At 46.1% G+C, this 19802-nt stretch overlaps 1 protein-coding gene across 4 annotated transcripts in view; it reads right to left on the bottom strand.

The window, feature by feature from the left end:
• The window catches only part of LOC121289178 (nucleus accumbens-associated protein 1-like), a 104990-nt gene that overhangs the window by 23142 nt on the left and 62046 nt on the right, over positions 1-19802 (bottom strand). For 3 of the 4 annotated variants that reach the window (XM_041208359.1, XM_041208362.1, XM_041208360.1), the window contains 2 exons: positions 3381-3486; positions 187-284 (listed from right to left, as the gene is read on the bottom strand). In XM_041208359.1, coding sequence (XP_041064293.1) covers positions 187-284; positions 3381-3486 — 204 coding nt within the window. The remainder of the gene's footprint in view (positions 1-186; positions 285-3380; positions 3487-19802) is intronic. The other variant, XM_041208361.1, reaches the window with a different exon arrangement.

Below are 19802 nucleotides of genomic sequence, written 5' to 3'. Positions count from 1 at the left end.
CTTGTCTCAAACATCAGTGGCTGAGCCTTCAAGTGTCTCATAAACCCCTTCGGCCCATTCATTGCACCCTTCCCCCTTTCTGCCCAACACACTGGACAACTCAGTACCCATTCCCTTCCCACTGCTTTTTTCACCATTAACAGCTCTCTATAAACACCCCATGTTCACAATGCCCTCTACGCTTACCTTTAATGGCGTTGAGTATCCTGCTATCCAGTGGTTTCCGACTGGGATCGCAAAGTGAGGAACGGATTCCAGTACCACAGCTGTTAGCCAGGGTATTCCTATTGGGACCAGATGAATAACCAGTCAAATCTGGCAAGGGAGATTGGCAGACACACCTTCACCAAACTATGCGATGGTTTCTGGTGACTTTCCCCCATGTAGCCATGGGGGTAGCTCCTGTTATAGGCACCAGCAACAAGCAGTATAGGAAGGGCAGCAAATGGTAATGTTACAGGCCCAGCAATCCAGCGGCCTAGGTTAATGAGCTGGAGCTAAGAGTTCAAATCCCACCATTCACCATGACAAGTGGGAAATTTAAATTTGATTAATTAAATAAAACTGGAATAGAAAGTTAACCTCAGTAATTGTTGTAAAAACCCATCCAGTTCACTAATGCCTCTTTAAGGAATGAAACCTGCTGTCCTTGCCCACGTGTGACTTCAGTCCCACAGCTATGTGGTTGACTCTTAACTGCCCTCTGAAATGGGCAAGAAAACCAACGGCCACGGTAAGTCAAATAAGAATAAAACCATTCAGAACATCCAGCATTTACCTAGGAACTGGGAACGACAAAGGCACACCCTGCCCAGTCAACCCTGCAAAGTCCCAGTAACATCAGCGGACTTGTGCCAAAATTGGGAGAGCTGTCCCACAGACATGGTCATACTCACCGAACCATTCCTTACATCCAATGTCCCAGACACCTCCAATAACATCGCTGGGTATGTCCTGCTCTCCCAGAAAGTGAGTCAGTTACCATTTACCGCTCTAGCCTAGCCCTCACCAATCTACCTGTCACTGCTACATCTGACCAATGCAGTACTGGTATAAGCGATCACTGCACAGTCTTTGTGGAGATGAAATCCCATCCTCACATGGAGAACATCGTCAATCTTATTGTGTGACATTACCAATTTGTAAAATGTGATAGGTTCAGAACAGGTCTAGCAGCTCAAAACTGGGCATCCATGAGGCACTGTGGGCCACCAGCAGCAGCAGAATTGTACTCAACCACAATCTGTAACCTCATGGCCCGGCATGTCACCCACTCTACCATTACCATCAAGCCAGGGGGTCAACCCTGGTTCAATGAAGATTGCAGGAGCAGTACCAGACATACCTAAAAAAGAGGTGTCAACCTGGTGAAACTACAACACAGGACTACTTTCATGCCAAACATCAAAAGCAGCATGCAATAGACAGTGATCCCATAATCAATGGATCAGATCTAAGCTCTGCAGTCCTGCCACACATCCAGTTGTGAACGGTGGTGCACAATTAAACAACTTACTGGAGGAGGAGGCTCCACAAATATCCCCTTCCTCAATGATGGAGGAGCCCAGCACATCAGTGCAAAAGATAAGGCTGAAGCCAGAAGTGCCGAGTAGATGATCCATCTCGGTCTCCTCTGGAGGTCCCCAGCATCACAAATGCCAGTCTTCAGCCAATTCGATTTCTTGATATCAAGAAAAGGCTGAAGGCACTGGATACTGCAAAAGCTATGGGCCCTGACAATATTCCGGCAATAGTACTGAAGACTTGTGTTCCAGAACTTGCTGTGCCCCTAGCCAAGCTGTTCCAGTACAGCTACAACACTGGCATCTACCCAGCAATGTGCAAAATTGCCCAAGTATGGCCTGTGCACAAAAAGCAAGACAAATCCAATCTAGCCAGTTATTGCCCCATCAGCCTACTCTCGATCATCAGTAAGGTGATGGAAGGAGTCATCAACAGTGCTATCAAGCAGCACTTGCGTAGCGATAACCTGCTCACTGATGCCCAGTTTGGGTTCCGCCAGAGCCACTCAGCTCCTGACCTCATTACAGCCTTGGTTCAACATGGACAAAAGAGCTGAATTCACATCATACAATAAAGACTTACAAATCCTACACCGTGTGAAAAAAAGCCTGCTCAACTTTTTCATTGTCATGATGACCCAGAACCGATGAATGATTTTGAAATTTATACTTTACAGAATTGAGTTGCCAACTCTTCTGGATTATCTCCAGGAACCTCGGGAAATTGAAGGTTAATCTCCAGGACACTGCAGTCATCTAAAAACCTCAGATCAAAAATGATAGGGCCATTAAAAATCCGGTTTTTCATTATTTAGTTATCAAACGATCAGAGATGGAGAAAGGCTCTTTTTCTGACAGTCAATAATAATCCGATCGGATAACAAAGACTACAATCACCATCCTGTAGGAAGGCTGTGTCCCTGGAGGATGGACCAATAACGGGACTACAGGATGCAATCATGTGATGAAACCTCCAGAAATAGCCCAAAGCAGATTTGGCAACCGCAATGTAGAGGCATTGTCATGAAGCTATTAATGTATATAGTGTTATTGGAAATTATTTTTTTAAACAGAGGTTTAGTCTGCGTGTGTTAATTGGATTAAAACCAGCTAGTCTGTGTGCTTTGATGTATAGTAGTTTTGAGATGTAAACAGGGAGGCAAAGAATACATTTGCGTTTTGTTGAATAGAGCATTCAAGAAGGCGAGACCAAGCAATGTTTATATTACTAATAAAATTGGTGCTATGAAAGGGGTTCTATTGTTAGAAGAGGTGGAGTTCAAAGAGCCTGGTGATATAATGGGAAGTTACATTCAAAGGGCAGGCTGGGTATAACCTGAGAGGAGTTTGTGTGCGCAGGGCAGAGGCATGTAACATCAAAGCAGCTGTAAGCCTACAACTGTCTGCAAAGGAACTAAATCAAAAGGAACCTCATTTTGAATTCTTAAGGTGAAAATGCTTTGTCTGGTGTCTGGTTAAATCTATTGGTTATTGTTGTCTTAGTGGAGATTAGTTTGGGAATTTGTTAAATAGTTATGATAGTAGTAATTTGAGCCATGTGTATACGTTTAATTTGGTGTAAATTAATAAATGTCTCATGTAGTTTAATATAAAAAGCTCTCGAGAACTGGTGGTCTTATTCCCGGATTTAGAGCTGCATTTCAAAACATACCAACAGTTGTTTAAAGTTTCCCTCTGGGATTTTAAATAACTCAGCCTTTAAAAACTGCCGTGTCAAAACAGGCACAAATGTTTTCTGTAAAAGCTCACACAGTTCAATGGCTGTTTGGTTGCAGTCACACCCCTGGACCAAGCGAACTTCACAGACCAGGTGACAACTGTCATGTTCCAACTCACCGGTCAAAAAACGCCGCCAGCAGCCTCCGCAGCAAAACTTTGTGTCTTGTCCCCGCACAGATGTGGCAGTTCATAAGTTGAGCTCGTGTGATGTACACACTTGTACCTGTAGGTACAATGGTAGCAGGAACCATCAATCAACAGTGTATTTCCTTCCTTTCCACAAGGCTCACACAAGATAGGTCCACTAGCTCATTTCCTAACCAACTCCTAGGCTGTGCTGGACAGTCGCTTCAGTTTTATTCAACCGCATAGCATTGTCTGAAAACACAGCATCAGATTCCACATGTTCCTGTAACACCCAGGTCTACCTCACCACCGCCTCTGCACTGTCTCTAAATTATTAGACTGCTCCTCTTACACCCAGTACTGAAGGAGCAGAAATTCACACCGATTAAATGTTAGGAAGACAGAAGTTATCGTCTTCAAACCCCACCCCAAACTCCTTTCCCCAGCTACAACTCTATCCTTCTCCTTGGGATTAAGCCACTCTGTTCACAATCTTTCTGTCATATTTGACCCCGAGATGAGCTTCCAACCTCATATTAGTGCCATCACTAAGGCTGCCTATATCTCTGTAACATCACCCGACTCTGACCCAGTCTCAGCTCATCCTCTGCTGAAACCTTCACTCATGCCTTCGTTACCTCTAGACTTGACTATTCCAATGTACCCCTGGCTGCTCTCCCATGTTTTATAATCTGTAAACTTGAGGTCACATGAAACTCTGTTACCCATGTCTTAACTCACACCAAGTCCCATTCACCCATCACCCCTGCACTGGCTCCCAGTTAAGCAACAATTTAGATTCACAAGAATGATTCCAGGGATAAAGAATTGTAACTATGAGGGTAGATTGGAGAGGTTGGGACTCTTTTCCTTGGAGAAAAGAAGGCTGAGAGGAGACTTCATAGAGGAATTCAAGATCTGAGGCGTATGGACAGGGTAAATAGCAAGAAATTAAAACAGAAAATGCTGGTAAAACTCAGCATCTGTGGAGAGAGAAACAGAGTTATTGTTTCGAGTCCGTATGACTCTTCTTCAGAGCTAAAGAGTCTGAAGAAGTCATACAGGCTGAAATGTTAATTCTGTTTCTCTCTCCACAGATGCTGAGTTCTATCAGCATTTTCTGTTTTTGTTTCAGATTTCCAGCATCCGCAGTATTTTGCTTTTAAATAGTGAGAAACTGTTCCCACTCAGGAGAGCATCAGAAACTAGAGGCACAGATTCAAAATAATTGGCAAAAGGAGTAAAGTGATGTGAGGAAAAATTTTCAACCTGTGGGTGGTTGGAGTCTGGAACAAACTTCTTGAAAGGTTGGTGGAGGTGGGTGCGATCAAGGATTTCCAAAGGGAATTGGATTGCTATCTGGAAAGAGAAAATGTGCAGGGTTACCGGGATAAGGCAGGGGAGTGGGACGAGATAGAAAGCTCTTTCAGAGAGCCAGTGCAGACTCGATGGGCTGAATGGCCTCCTTCTGCACTAAATATTCTCTGATTCTGTGATTTTAAAACTCTCACCCTTGTTTTCAAATTCCTTCATGATCTCTCCTGTGCCTTTCTCAGCAACCTCCACCAGCCCTTCAACCCACTAAGAACTCTACTCTCCTCCATTTCTGGCCTCTTCACCATCACCAATTTTCATTGGTCCACCATTGGCATCAGAACCTTCAGCAGCTTGGGCCCTAAGCTCACTCCCTTCCTAAGCCTCTCCATCTCCTTCTGTAAGAGGCTTCTTAAATCGACTTCTCTGACCAAGCTTTTGATCATCTGCCCTAACATGTGACTAATAATAATATATTAATAATACTAATAAAATCCCCTAATATCCTATATAACTCAGGATCTTTATTTTTTTATTTGAAAATGCTCCTGAGAGCCAACTTGAAATGTTTTACTATATAAAGACGCTGTTGTCATGAACGCTGAACTTTGCAAGATGATTATATTTTAAAAGGTCCCTTTAACTCAAACCTCAGTTCAGAGTAGTGCCCATGTAACTTCAAATGCCGTGGGGTTGAGAGTTGAAGAGGCAGAGGAATGTCAAATAGAAACCCATTGAAGTGTCAAGTTGTAGTGTTTAAGCTCACAGATCAGAGAAAAGGCTGCTGATGAGAAACAGGGAGGAGAGAATTAGAACTCTGCCAGGAATAGGCCTTCTCTGTTCTGCAGGAAAGGATTGTTGGGGGTGGGGGGGGGAGCAGAAGTAAAACTCTCCAAGGGAAGAACCAGAGTCAACGAAACTATTTAAATCGGTCGGAGACAGGAAACTCTGGCATTCTGGATCGTCAGGAGTGTCGTGACCTGAGGGAGAGGAAGTTTCATCGAGGTGTACCTTGGTGGTGATAATCAAATCCTGAAGATTCGTTGAGAATGGAGCGATTAGCGAAGGACACTGGATGATTCACTTCAACGTGTGAAGGAGTAATTGAGCTCAGCCAGAGAGCTGGGAGAAGCTTTTGGACTTGCCCTTTGATACTACACGTGTGCCTGAAGTGTGGAATAAAGTTTTTTTTAATTGATGTACGATTTGCCTGCCAGTTAATCTTTGAATTATGTTGACTTTAGGTTGTTTGTCACTGTAAAAGTCTTAAAAAGTGAAATCTTGCCCTTTGATTATTTCCATGGAATTGTTTGGGAATTCACTTCTTTGCAAAGTTATCAGTCTCGAGATGGATCACACCAATATATAAATAACAAGATGTTGTTGTAACTACACAGTATAGTATGTTCTCACCCATGTATAGACTCTTGCACTTTGCAGTAGGTGCCATTGGAAGGCAGCAGAAGCAGGAAAGCTGGCTGCTTTTTTCCCCTCTCCAGCACATTTCTGTGTCTTGCGATGTGCTACTATCACACAAGTGCCATTGATCATTGTATACCCAAATCCCCACAAACAAGTCACCTTCTTCCAGCAAAGAAGCTACAGACCCACATTCAGCCTCAATCTCTTCCACCCCACAACGGAGGGATAGTTTAGCCCGGTCCACCCTGGGTTACTACAGTTTGACTTGGTCCAGGCTGGGTTAGTACAGTTTGATTTGGTGCAAAAATAAAAACAAAAAAACTGCGGATGCTGGAAATCCAAAACAAAAACAAAATTACCTGGAAAAACTCAGCAGGTCTGGCAGCATTGGCGGCGAAGAAAACAGTTGACGTTTCGAGTCCTCATGACCCTTCGACAGAACGGTTCTGTTGAAGGGTCATGAGGACTCGAAACGTCAACTCTTTTCTTCTCCGCCGATGCTGCCAGACGTGCTGAGTTTTTCCAGGTAATTCTGTTTTTGTTTTTGATCTGGTGCAACCTGGGTTAGTACAGTTTAACTCAGTCCACCCTGAGGTGGTACAGTTTGATTTAGACCTGTCTGGGTTAGTACAGTTTAACCTGATGCAACCTGGGTTAGTGCAGCTTCATCGGGCCCTGCCTGGGTTAGTGCAGTATAACCTGGTCCTGTCTGGGTTGGTACAGTTTGATCTGGTCCACCCTGAGTTAGTACAGTTTAGCCTGGCCCTGTCTGGGTTAGTACAGTTTAACTCAGTCCACACTGTGATAGTACAGTTTAACCTGATGCAACCTGGGTTAGTGCAGCTTCATCTGGCCTTGCCTGGGTTAGTGCAGTTTAACATGGTCCTGTCTAGGTTGGTACAGTTTGACCTAGTCCACCTGAGTTAGTACAGTTCAACCTGGCCGTGTCTGGGTTAGTACAGTTAAACCTGGTCCACACTGGGTTAGTACGGTTTAACCTGGTCCACCCCTGGGTTAGTACGGTTTACCCTGGTCCACCCCTGGGATAGTACTGTTTAACCTGGTTTACACTGGGTTAGTACAGTTTAACCTGGTCCTGCCTGGGTTAGTACAGTTTAACCTGATCCACACTGGGTTAGTACAGTTTAATCTGGTCCACACTGGGTTAGTATGGTTTAACTTGGTCCACCCCTGGGTTAGTACAGTGTAACCTGGTCCACCCCTGGGTTAGTAAGGTTTAACCTGGTCCACACTCGGTTAGTACTTTAATCTGGCCCTGTCTGTGTTAGTATGGTTTAACCTCGTACACACTGGGTTAGTATGGTTTAACCTGGTCCACACTAGGTTAGTACAGTCTGACCTGATCTTGTCTGTGTTAGTACAGGTTAACCTGGTTCATACTGGATTAGCACAGTTTAAACTAGTCCACCCTTGGGTTAGTACAGTTAAACCTGGTCTACACTGGGATAGTACGGTTTAACCTGGTCCTGTCTGGGTTAGTACAGTTTTACCTGGTTCATACTGGATTAGTACAGTTTAACCTGGTCCACTCTGAGTTAGTACAGATTGACCTGGTCCACACTAGCTTAGTACAGCTTAACCTGGTCATGCTTGGATTAGTACACTTTAACCTGGTCCTGCTTGAGTTAGTACAGTTTAACCTAGTCCACAGTGGGTTAGTACGCTTTAACCTGGTCCACACTGCGTTAGTACAGTATGACCTGAACCTATCCAGATTAGTATAGTATGACCTGGTCCTGTCTGCCTTAGTACAGTTTAACCTGGTCTTACTTGGGTTAGTACAGTATAACCTGGTCCTGCCTGGGTTAGCACAGTTTAACCTGGTAAACACTGGGTTAGTACAGTTTAACCTGGTCCTTTCTGCGTTAGTACAGTTTAACCTAGTCCACCCCTGCGTTAGTACAGTTAAATTATACGAACCCAATGTGGACCAGGTTAAACTGTACTAATCCAGTGTGCAGCTGTTAAACTATACTAACCCAGTGTGGACCAGGTTAATCAGCTGCACACTGGATTAGTACAGTTTAACCTGGTCCACCCTGAGTTAGTACAGTTAACCTGGTCCTGTCTGGGTTAGTACAGTTTAACCTGGTCCTGTCTGGGTTAGTACAGTTTAACCTAGTCTACACTGGATTCGTACAGTTTAACCTGGTCCACACCTGGGTTAGAACGGTTTAACCTGGTCCTGTCTGGGTTAGTACAGTTTAACGTGGTCCACACTGGATTAGTACAGTTTAACCCAGTCCACACTGGATTAGTACGGTTTAACTTGGTCCACACTGGATTAGTACAGTTTAACCTGGTGCACACTGGGGTAGATCGGTTTAACCTGATCCACACTGGGTTAGTACAGTTTAACCTGGTCCACCACTGGATTAGTACGGTTTGACCTGGTCCACACTGGGTTAGTACGGTTTAACCTGGTCCACACTGGGTTAGTACGGTTTAACCTGGTACTGTCTGGGTTAGTACAGTTTAACATGATCCACACTGGATTAGTACAGTTTAACCTGGTCAACACTGGGTTAGTACAGTTTAACCTGGTCCTGTCTGGGTTAGTACAGTTTAACCTGGTCCACACTGGATCAGTACAGTGTAACCCGGTCCACACTTGGTTAGTACAGTTTAACCTGGTCCTGTCTGGGTTCGTACAGTTTAACCTGGTCCTGTCTAGGTTAGTAGGATTTAAGCTGATCCTGTCTGGGTTAGTATGGTTTAACCTGACCTTGTCTGGGTTAGTACGGTTTCACCTGGTCCATCGCTGGGTTAGTACGGTTTAACCTGGTCCATACTGGGTTAGGACGGTTTAACCTGATGCACACTGGGGTAGAACAGTTTAACCTGATCCACAGTGGGGTAGAACAGTTTAACCTGGTCCACCACGGGGTTAGTACGGTTTAACCTGGTCCACACTGGGTTAGTACGGTTTAACCTGGTACTGTCTGGGTTAGTACAGTTTAACATGATCCACACTGGATTAGTACAGTTTAACCCGGTCCACACTGGGTTAGTACAGTTTAACCTGGTCCACCCTGGGTTAGTACAGTTTAACCTGGTCCCATCTGGGTTAGTACAGTTTAACCTAGTCCACACAGGATCAGTACAGTGTAACCCGGTCCACACTTGGTTAGTACAATTTAACCTGGTCCACCCTGGGTTAGTACAGTTTAACCTGGTCCACACTGGATCAGTACAGTGTAATCCGGTCCACACTTGGTTAGTACAGTTTAACCCGGTCCACCCTGGGTTAGTACAGTTTAACCTGGTCCTGTCTGGGTTACTACAGTGTAACCCGGTCCACACTGGATCAGTACAGAATAACCCGGTCCACACTTGGTTAGTACAGTTTAACCCGGTCCACCCGGGGTTAGTACAGTTTAACCCGGTCCTGTCTGGGTTAGTACAGTTTAAACTGGTCCACACTGGATCAGTACAGTGTAACCCGGTCCACACTTGGTTAGTAGAGTTTAACCCAGTCCACCCTGGGTTAGTACAGTTTAACCTGGTCCACCCTGGGTTAGTACAGTTTAACCTGGTCCTGTCTGTGTTCGTACAGTTTAACCTGGTCCTGCCTGGGTTCGTACAGTTTAACCTGGTCCTGTCTGGGTTCGTACAGTTTTACCTGGTCCTGTCTGGGTTCGTACAGTTTTACCTGGTCCTGTCTGGGTTCGTACAGTTTAACCTGGTCCTGTCTAGGTTAGTAGGATTTAAGCTGATCCTGTCTGGGTTAGTAGGATTTAACCTGGCCTTGTCTGGGTTAGTATGGTTTAACCTGGTCCACCGCTGGGTTAGTACGGTTTAACCTGGTCCATACTGGGTTATTACGGTTTAACCTGGTGCACACTGGGTTGAACGGTTTAACCTGATCCACACTGGGTTAGTACGGTTTAACCTGGTCCACACTGGGTTAGTACGGTTTAACCTGGTACTGTCTGGATTAGTACAGTTTAACATGATCCACACTGGATTAGTACAGTTTAATCCGGTCCACACTGGGTTAGTACAGTTTAACCCGGTCCACCCTGGGTTAGTACAGTTAAAGCTGGTCTACAGTGAGTTAGTACAGTTTATCCTCATCCACACTGGGTTAGTACAGTGTAACCCGGTCCACACTTGGTTAGTACAGTTTAACCTGGTCCTGTCTGGGTTCGTACAGTTTAACCTGGTCCTGTCTAGGTTAGTAGGATTTAAGCTGATCCTGTCTGGGTTAGTATGGTTTAACCTGACCTTGTCTGGGTTAGTACGGTTTCACCTGGTCCATCGCTGGGTTAGTACGGTTTAACCTGGTCCATACTGGGTTAGGACGGTTTAACCTGATGCACACTGGGGTAGAACAGTTTAACCTGATCCACAGTGGGGTAGAACAGTTTAACCTGGTCCACCACTGGGTTAGTACGGTTTAACCTGGTCCACACTGGGTTAGTACGGTTTAACCTGGTACTGTCTGGGTTAGTACAGTTTAACATGATCCACACTGGATTAGTACAGTTTAACCCGGTCCACACTGGGTTAGTACAGTTTAACCTGGTCCACCCTGGGTTAGTACAGTTTAACCTGGTCCCATCTGGGTTAGTACAGTTTAACCTAGTCCACACAGGATCAGTACAGTGTAACCCGGTCCACACTTGGTTAGTACAATTTAACCTGGTCCACCCTGGGTTAGTACAGTTTAACCTGGTCCACACTGGATCAGTACAGTGTAATCCGGTCCACACTTGGTTAGTACAGTTTAACCCGGTCCACCCTGGGTTAGTACAGTTTAACCTGGTCCTGTCTGGGTTACTACAGTGTAACCCGGTCCACACTGGATCAGTACAGAGTAACCCGGTCCACACTTGGTTAGTACAGTTTAACCAGGTCCACCCGGGGTTAGTACAGTTTAACCCGGTCCTGTCTGGGTTAGTACAGTTTAACCTGGTCCACACTGGATCAGTACAGTGTAACCCGGTCCACACTTGGTTAGTAGAGTTTAACCCAGTCCACCCTGGGTTAGTACAGTTTAACCTGGTCCACCCTGGGTTAGTACAGTTTAACCTGGTCCACCCTGGGTTAGTACAGTTTAACCTGGTCCTGTCTGTGTTCGTACAGTTTAACCTGGTCCTGCCTGGGTTCGTACAGTTTTACCTGGTCCTGTCTGGGTTCGTACAGTTTTACCTGGTCCTGTCTGGGTTCGTACAGTTTTACCTGGTCCTGTCTGGGTTCGTACAGTTTAACCTGGTCCTGTCTAGGTTAGTAGGATTTAAGCTGATCCTGTCTGGGTTAGTAGGATTTAACCTGGCCTTGTCTGGGTTAGTATGGTTTAACCTGGTCCACCGCTGGGTTAGTACGGTTTAACCTGGTCCATACTGGGTTATTACGGTTTAACCTGGTGCACACTGGGTTATTACGGTTTAACCTGATCCACACTGGGTTAGTACGGTTTAACCTGGTCCACACTGGGTTAGTACGGTTTAACCTGGTACTGTCTGGATTAGTACAGTTTAACATGATCCACACTGGATTAGTACAGTTTAATCCGGTCCACACTGGGTTAGTACAGTTTAACCCGGTCCACCCTGGGTTAGTACAGTTAAAGCTGGTCTACAGTGAGTTAGTACAGTTTATCCTCATCCACACTGGGTTAGTACAGTGTAACCCGGTCCACACTTGGTTAGTACAGTTTAACCTGGTCCTGTCTGGGTTCGTACAGTTTAACCTGGTCCTGTCTAGGTTCGTAGGATTTAAGCTGATCCTGTCTGGGTTAGTATGGTTTAACCTGACCTTGTCTGGGTTAGTACGGTTTCACCTGGTCCATCGCTGGGTTGGTACGGTTTAACCTGGTCCATACTGGGTTAGGACGGTTTAACCTGATGCACACTGGGGTAGAACAGTTTAACCTGATCCACAATGGGGTAGAACAGTTTAACCTGGTCCACCACTGGGTTAGTACGGTTTAACCTGGTCCACACTGGGTTAGTACGGTTTAACCTGGTACTGTCTGGGTTAGTACAGTTTAACATGATCCACACTGGATTAGTACAGTTTAACCCGGTCCACACTGGGTTAGTACAGTTTAACCTGGTCCTGTCTCGGTTAGTAGGATTTAAGCTGATCCTGTCTGGGTTAGTATGGTTTAACCTGACCTTGTCTGGGTTAGTACGGTTTCACCTGGTCCATCGCTGGGTTAGTACGGTTTAACCTGGTCCATACTGGGTTAGGACGGTTTAACCTGATGCACACTGGGGTAGAACAGTTTAACCTGATCCACAGTGGGGTAGAACAGTTTAACCTGGTCCACCACTGGGTTAGTACGGTTTAACCTGGTCCACACTGGGTTAGTACGGTTTAACCTGGTACTGTCTGGGTTAGTACAGTTTAACATGATCCACACTGGATTAGTACAGTTTAACCCGGTCCACACTGGGTTAGTACAGTTTAACCTGGTCCACCCTGGGTTAGTACAGTTTAACCTGGTCCCATCTGGGTTAGTACAGTTTAACCTAGTCCACACAGGATCAGTACAGTGTAACCCGGTCCACACTTGGTTAGTACAATTTAACCTGGTCCACCCTGGGTTAGTACAGTTTAACCTGGTCCACACTGGATCAGTACAGTGTAATCCGGTCCACACTTGGTTAGTACAGTTTAACCCGGTCCACCCTGGGTTAGTACAGTTTAACCTGGTCCTGTCTGGGTTACTACAGTGTAACCCGGTCCACACTGGATCAGTACAGAGTAACCCGGTCCACACTTGGTTAGTACAGTTTAACCCGGTCCACCCGGGGTTAGTACAGTTTAACCCGGTCCTGTCTGGGTTAGTACAGTTTAACCTGGTCCACACTGGATCAGTACAGTGTAACCCGGTCCACACTTGGTTAGTAGAGTTTAACCCAGTCCACCCTGGGTTAGTACAGTTTAACCTGGTCCACCCTGGGTTAGTACAGTTTAACCTGGTCCTGTCTGTGTTCGTACAGTTTAACCTGGTCCTGCCTGGGTTCGTACAGTTTAACCTGGTCCTGTCTGGGTTCATACAGTTTTACCTGGTCCTGTCTGGGTTCGTACAGTTTAACCTGGTCCTGTCTGGGTTACTACAGTGTAACCCGGTCCACACTGGATCAGTACAGAGTAACCTGGTCCACACTGGGTTAGTACAGTTTAACCTGGTACTGTCTGGATTAGTACAGTTTAACATGATCCACACTGGATTAGTACAGTTTAATCCGGTCCACACTGGGTTAGTACAGTTTAACCCGGTCCACCCTGGGTTAGTACAGTTAAAGCTGGTCTACAGTGAGTTAGTACAGTTTATCCTCATCCACACTGGGTTAGTACAGTGTAACCCGGTCCACACTTGGTTAGTACAGTTTAACCTGGTCCTGTCTGGGTTCGTACAGTTTAACCTGGTCCTGTCTAGGTTCGTAGGATTTAAGCTGATCCTGTCTGGGTTAGTATGGTTTAACCTGACCTTGTCTGGGTTAGTACGGTTTCACCTGGTCCATCGCTGGGTTAGTACGGTTTAACCTGGTCCATACTGGGTTAGGACGGTTTAACCTGATGCACACTGGGGTAGAACAGTTTAACCTGATCCACAGTGGGGTAGAACAGTTTAACCTGGTCCACCACTGGGTTAGTACGGTTTAACCTGGTCCACACTGGGTTAGTACGGTTTAACCTGGTACTGTCTGGGTTAGTACAGTTTAACATGATCCACACTGGATTAGTACAGTTTAACCCGGTCCACACTGGGTTAGTACAGTTTAACCTGGTCCACCCTGGGTTAGTACAGTTTAACCTGGTCCCATCTGGGTTAGTGCAGTTTAACCTAGTCCACACAGGATCAGTACAGTGTAACCCGGTCCACACTTGGTTAGTACAATTTAACCTGGTCCACCCTGGGTTAGTACAGTTTAACCTGGTCCACACTGGATCAGTACAGTGTAATCCGGTCCACACTTGGTTAGTACAGTTTAACCTGGTCCACCCTGGGTTAGTACAGTTTAACCTGGTCCTGTCTGGGTTACTACAGTGTAACCCGGTCCACACTGGATCAGTACAGAGTAACCCGGTCCACACTTGGTTAGTAGAGTTTAACCCAGTCCACCCTGGGTTAGTACAGTTTAACCTGGTCCACCCTGTGTTAGTACAGTTTAACCTGGTCCTGTCTGTGTTCGTACAGTTTAACCTGGTCCTGCCTGGGTTCGTACAGTTTAACCTGGTCCTGTCTGGGTTCGTACAGTTTTACCTGGTCCTGTCTGGGTTCGTACAGTTTAACCTGGTCCTGTCTAGGTTAGTAGGATTTAAGCTGATCCTGTCTGGGTTAGTAGGATTTAACCTGGCCTTGTCTGGGTTAGTATGGTTTAACCTGGTCCACCGCTGGGTTAGTACGGTTTAACCTGGTCCATACTGGGTTATTACGGTTTAACCTGGTGCACACTGGGTTGAACGGTTTAACCTGATCCACACTGGGTTAGTACGGTTTAACCTGGTCCACACTGGGTTAGTACGGTTTAACCTGGTACTGTCTGGATTAGTACAGTTTAACATGATCCACACTGGATTAGTACAGTTTAATCCGGTCCACACTGGGTTAGTACAGTTTAACCCGGTCCACCCTGGGTTAGTACAGTTAAAGCTGGTCTACAGTGAGTTAGTACAGTTTATCCTCATCCACACTGGGTTAGTACAGTGTAACCCGGTCCACACTTGGTTAGTACAGTTTAACCTGGTCCTGTCTGGGTTCGTACAGTTTAACCTGGTCCTGTCTAGGTTCGTAGGATTTAAGCTGATCCTGTCTGGGTTAGTACGGTTTAACCTGACCTTGTCTGGGTTAGTACGGTTTCACCTGGTCCACCGCTGGGTTAGTACGGTTTAACCTGGTCCATACTGGGTTAGGACGGTTTAACCTGATGCACACTGGGGTAGAACAGTTTAACCTGATCCACAGTGGGGTAGAACAGTTTAACCTGGTCCACCACTGGGTTAGTACGGTTTAACCTGGTCCACACTGGGTTAGTACGGTTTAACCTGGTACTGTCTGGGTTAGTACAGTTTAACATGATCCACACTGGATTAGTACAGTTTAATCCGGTCCACACTGGGTTAGTACAGTTTAACCTGGTCCACCCTGGGTTAGTACAGTTTATCCTGGGCCCATCTGGGTTAGTACAGTTTAACCTGGTCCACACTGGATCAGTACAGTGTAACCCGGTCCACACTTGGTTAGTACAGTTTAACCCGGTCCACCCTGGGTTAGTACAGTTTAACCTGGTCCTGTCTGAGTTAGTACAGTGTAACCCGGTCCACACTGGATCAGTACAGAGTAACCCGGTCCACACTTGGTTAGTACAGTTTAACCCGGTCCACACTTGGTTAGTACAGTTTAATCCGGTCCTGTCTGGGTTAGTACAGTTTAACCTGGTCCACACTGGATCAGTACAGTTTAACCTGGTCCTGTCTGTGTTCGTACAGTTTAACCTGGTCCTGCCTGGGTTTGTACAGTTTAACCTGGTCCTGTCTGGGTTCGTACAGTTTAACCTGGTCCTGTCTGGGTTCGTACAGTTTAACCTGGTTCATACTGGATTAGTACAGTTCAACCTGGTCCACCCCTGGGTTAGTACAGTTACAGCTGGTCTACAGTGAGTTAGTACAGTTTAACCTGGTCCACCCTGGGTTAGTACAGGTTAACCTGGTCCACACTGGATCATTACAGTGTAACCCGGTCCACACTTGGTTAGTACAGTTTAACCCGGTCCACCCTGGGTTAGTACAGTTAAAGCCGGTCTACAGTGAGTTAGTACAGTTTAACCTCGTCCACACTGGGTTAGTACGGTTCAACCTGGTCCTCACTGGGTTAGTACGGTTTAACCTGGTCCACACTGGGTTAGTACAGTTTAACCCGGTCCACACTGGGTTCGTACAGTTTAACCTCATCCACCCTGGGTTCGTACAGTTTAACCTGGTCCTGTCTGGGTTAGTACAGTTTAACCTGGTCCACACTGGATCAGTGCTGTGTAACCTGGTCCACACTTGGTTAGTACAATTTAACCTGGTCCACCCTGGGTTAGTACAGTTTAACCTGGTCCTGTCTGTGTTAGTATGGTTTAACCTCGTACACACCGGGTTAGTATGGTTTAACCTGGTCCACACTGGGTTAGTACAATTTGTCCTGGTCCACACTGGGTTAGTACAGTCTGACCTGATCTTGTCTGGGTTAGTACAGTTTAACCTGGTTCATACTGGATTAGCACAGTTTAAACTAGTCCACCCTTGGGTTAGTACAGTTAAACCTGGTCTACACTGGGATAGTACGGTTTAACCTGGTCCTGTCTGGGTTAGTACAGCTTTACATGGTTCATACTGGATTAGTACAGTTTAACCTGGTCCACTCTGAGTTAGTACAGATTGACCTGGTCCACACTAGCTTAGTACAGCTTAACCAGGTCATGCTTGGATTAGTACACTTTAACCTGGTCCTGCTTGGGTTACTACAGTTTAACCTAGTCCACAGTGGGTTAGTACGCTTTAACATGGTCCACACTGGGTTAGTATAGTATGACCTGAACCTATCCAGATTAGTATAGTATGACCTGGTCCTGTCTGCCTTAGTACAGTATAACCTGGTCCTGCCTGGGTTAGCACAGTTTAACCTGGTAAACACTGGGTTAGTACAGTTTAACCTGGTCCTTTCTGCGTTAGTACAGTTTAACCTAGTCCATCCCTGCATTAGTACAGTTAAACTATACTAACCCAGTGTGGACCAGGTTAAACTGTACTAACTCAGGGTGGACCAGGTTAAACTGTACTAATCCAGTGTGCTGCTGTTAAACTATACTAACCCAGTGTGGACCAGGTTAATCAGCTGCACACTGGATTAGTACAGTTTAACCTGGTCCATCCTGAGTTAGTACAGTTAACCTGGTCCTGTCTGGGTTAGTACAGTTTAACCTGGTCCTGTCTGGGTTAGTACAGTTTAACCTGGTCTACACTGGATTCGTACAGTTTAACCTGGTCCACACCTGGGTTAGTACGGTTTAACCTGGTCCACACCTGGGTTAGGACGGTTTAACCTGATGCACACTGGGGTAGAACAGTTTAACCCGATCCACACTGGGTTAGTACGGTTTAACCTGGTCCACCACTGGGTTAGTACGGTTTAACCTGGTACTGTCTGGGTTAGTACAGTTTAACATGATCCACACTGGATTAGTACAGTTTAACCCGGTCCACACTGGGTTAGTACAGTTTAACCTGGTCCACCCTGGGTTAGTACAGTTTAACCTGGTCCACACTGGATCAGTACAGTGTAACCCGGTCCACACTTGGTTAGTACAGTTTAACCTGGTCCACACTGGATCAGCACAGTGTAATCCGGTCCACACTTGGTTAGTACAGTTTAACCTGGTCCTGTCTGGGTTAGTACAGTGTAACCCGGTCCACACTGGATCAGTACAGAGTAACCCGGTCCACACTTGGTTAGTACAGTTTAACCCGGTCCACCCTGGGCTAGTACAGTTTAACTCGGTCCTGTCTGGGTTAGTACAGTGTAACCCGGTCCACACTTGGTTAGTACAGTTTAACCCGGTCCACCCTGGGTTAGTACAGTTTAACCTGGTCCACCCTGAGTTAGTACAGTTTAATCCGGTCCTGTCTGGGTTCGTACAGTTTAACCCGGTCCACCCTGGGTTAGTACAGTTTAACCTGGTCCACCCTGAGTTAGTACAGTTTAACCCGGTCCTGTCTGGGTTCGTACAGTTTAACCTGGTGCTGCCTGGGTTCGTACAGTTTAACCTGGTCCTGTCTGGGTTAGTACAGTTTAACCTGGTCCACACCTGGGTTAGTACGGTTTAACCTGGTCCTGTCTGGGTTAGTACAGTTTAACTTGGTCCTGTCTGGGTTAGTACAGTTTAACCTGGTCCACACTGGATTAGTACAGTTTAACTCAGTCCACACTGGATTAGTACGGTTTAACTTGGTCCACACTGGATTAGTACGGTTTAACCTGGTGCACACTGGGGTAGATCGGTTTAACCTGATCCACACTGGGTTAGTACAGTTTAACCTGGTCCACCACTGGGTTAGTATGGTTTAACCTGGTCCACACTGGGTTAGTACGGTTTAACCTGGTCCACACTGGGTTAGTACAGTTTAACATGATCTACACTGGATTAGTACAGTTTAACCCGGTCCACACTGGGTTAGTACAGTTTAACCTGGTCCACACTGGATCAGTACAGTGTAACCCGGTCCACACTTGGTTAGTACAGTTTAACCCGGTCCACCCCGGGTTAGTACAGTTTAACCTGGTCCTGTCTGGGTTAGGACAGTTTAACCTGGTCCTGTCTCAGTTAGCACGGTTTAACATGGTCCACACTGGGTTAGTACAGTATGACCTGAACCTATCCAGATAAGTATAGTATGACCTTGTCCTGTCTGCCTTAGTACAGTTTAACCTGGTCCTGCTTGGGTTAGTACAGTTTAGCCCGGTAAACACTGCATTAGTACAGTTTAACCTGATCCTGTCTGGGTTAGTACAGTTTAACCCGGTCCACCCTGGGTTAGTACAGTTTAACATGGTCCTGTCTGTGTTAGTACAGCTTAACCTGGTCCACACTGGATCAGTACAGTGCAACCCGGTCCACACATGGTTAGTACAGTTTAACCTGGTCCTGTCTGGGTTCATACAGTTTAACCTGGTCCTGTCTAGGTTAGTAGGATTTAAGCTGATACTGTCTGGGTTAGTAGGGTTTAACCTGACCTTGTCTGGGTTAGTAAGGTTTCACCTGGTCCACCGCTGGGTTAGTACGGTTTAACCTGGTCCATATTGGGTTAGGACGGTTTAACCTGATGCACACTGGGGTAGAACAGTTTAACCTGGTCCACCACTGGGTTAGTACGGTTTAACCTGGTCCACACTGGGTTAGTACGGTTTAACCTGGTACTGTCTGGGTTAGTACAGTTTAACATGATCCACACTGGATTAGTACAGTTTAACCCGGTCCACACTGGGTTAGTACAGTTGAACCTGGTCCACCCTGGGTTAGTACAGTTTAACCTGGTCCACTCTGGATCAGTACAGTGTAACCCGGTCCACGCTTGGTTAGTACAATTTAACCTGGTCCACCCTGGGTTAGTACAGTTTAACCTGGTCCACACTGGATCAGTACAGTGTAACCCGGTCCACACTTGGTTAGTACAGTTTAACCCGGTCCACCCTGGGTTAGTACAGTTAAAGCTGGTCTACAGTGAGTTAGTACAGTTTAACCTCGTCCACACTGGGTTAGTACGGTTCAACCTGGTCTACCACTGGGTTAGTACGGTTTAACCTGGTCCACACTGGGTTAGTACGGTTTAACCTGGTACTGTCTGGGTTAGTACAGTTTAGCATGATCCACACTGGATTAGTACAGTTTAACCCGGTCCACACTGGGTTCGTACAGTTTAACCTGGTCCACCCTGGGTTAGTACAGTTTAACCTGGTCCTGTCTGGGCTAGTAAAGTTTAACTGTCTGTGTTAGTACAGTTTAACCCAGTCCACACTGGATCAGTACAGTGTAACCCGGTCCACATTTGGTTAGTAGAATTTAACCTGGTCCACCCTGGGTTAGTACAGTTTAACCTGGTCCTGTCTGGGTTGTACTGTTTAACCTGGTCCTGTCTGGGTTCGTACAGTTTAACCTG

The sequence above is a fragment of the Carcharodon carcharias genome, chromosome 16, assembly GCF_017639515.1.
Source record: "Carcharodon carcharias isolate sCarCar2 chromosome 16, sCarCar2.pri, whole genome shotgun sequence".
Taxonomy (NCBI): Eukaryota; Metazoa; Chordata; class Chondrichthyes; order Lamniformes; family Lamnidae; genus Carcharodon; species Carcharodon carcharias.
Note: the sequence above shows the minus strand (reverse complement) of the source record. Positions and strands in the feature narration are given on the sequence as shown.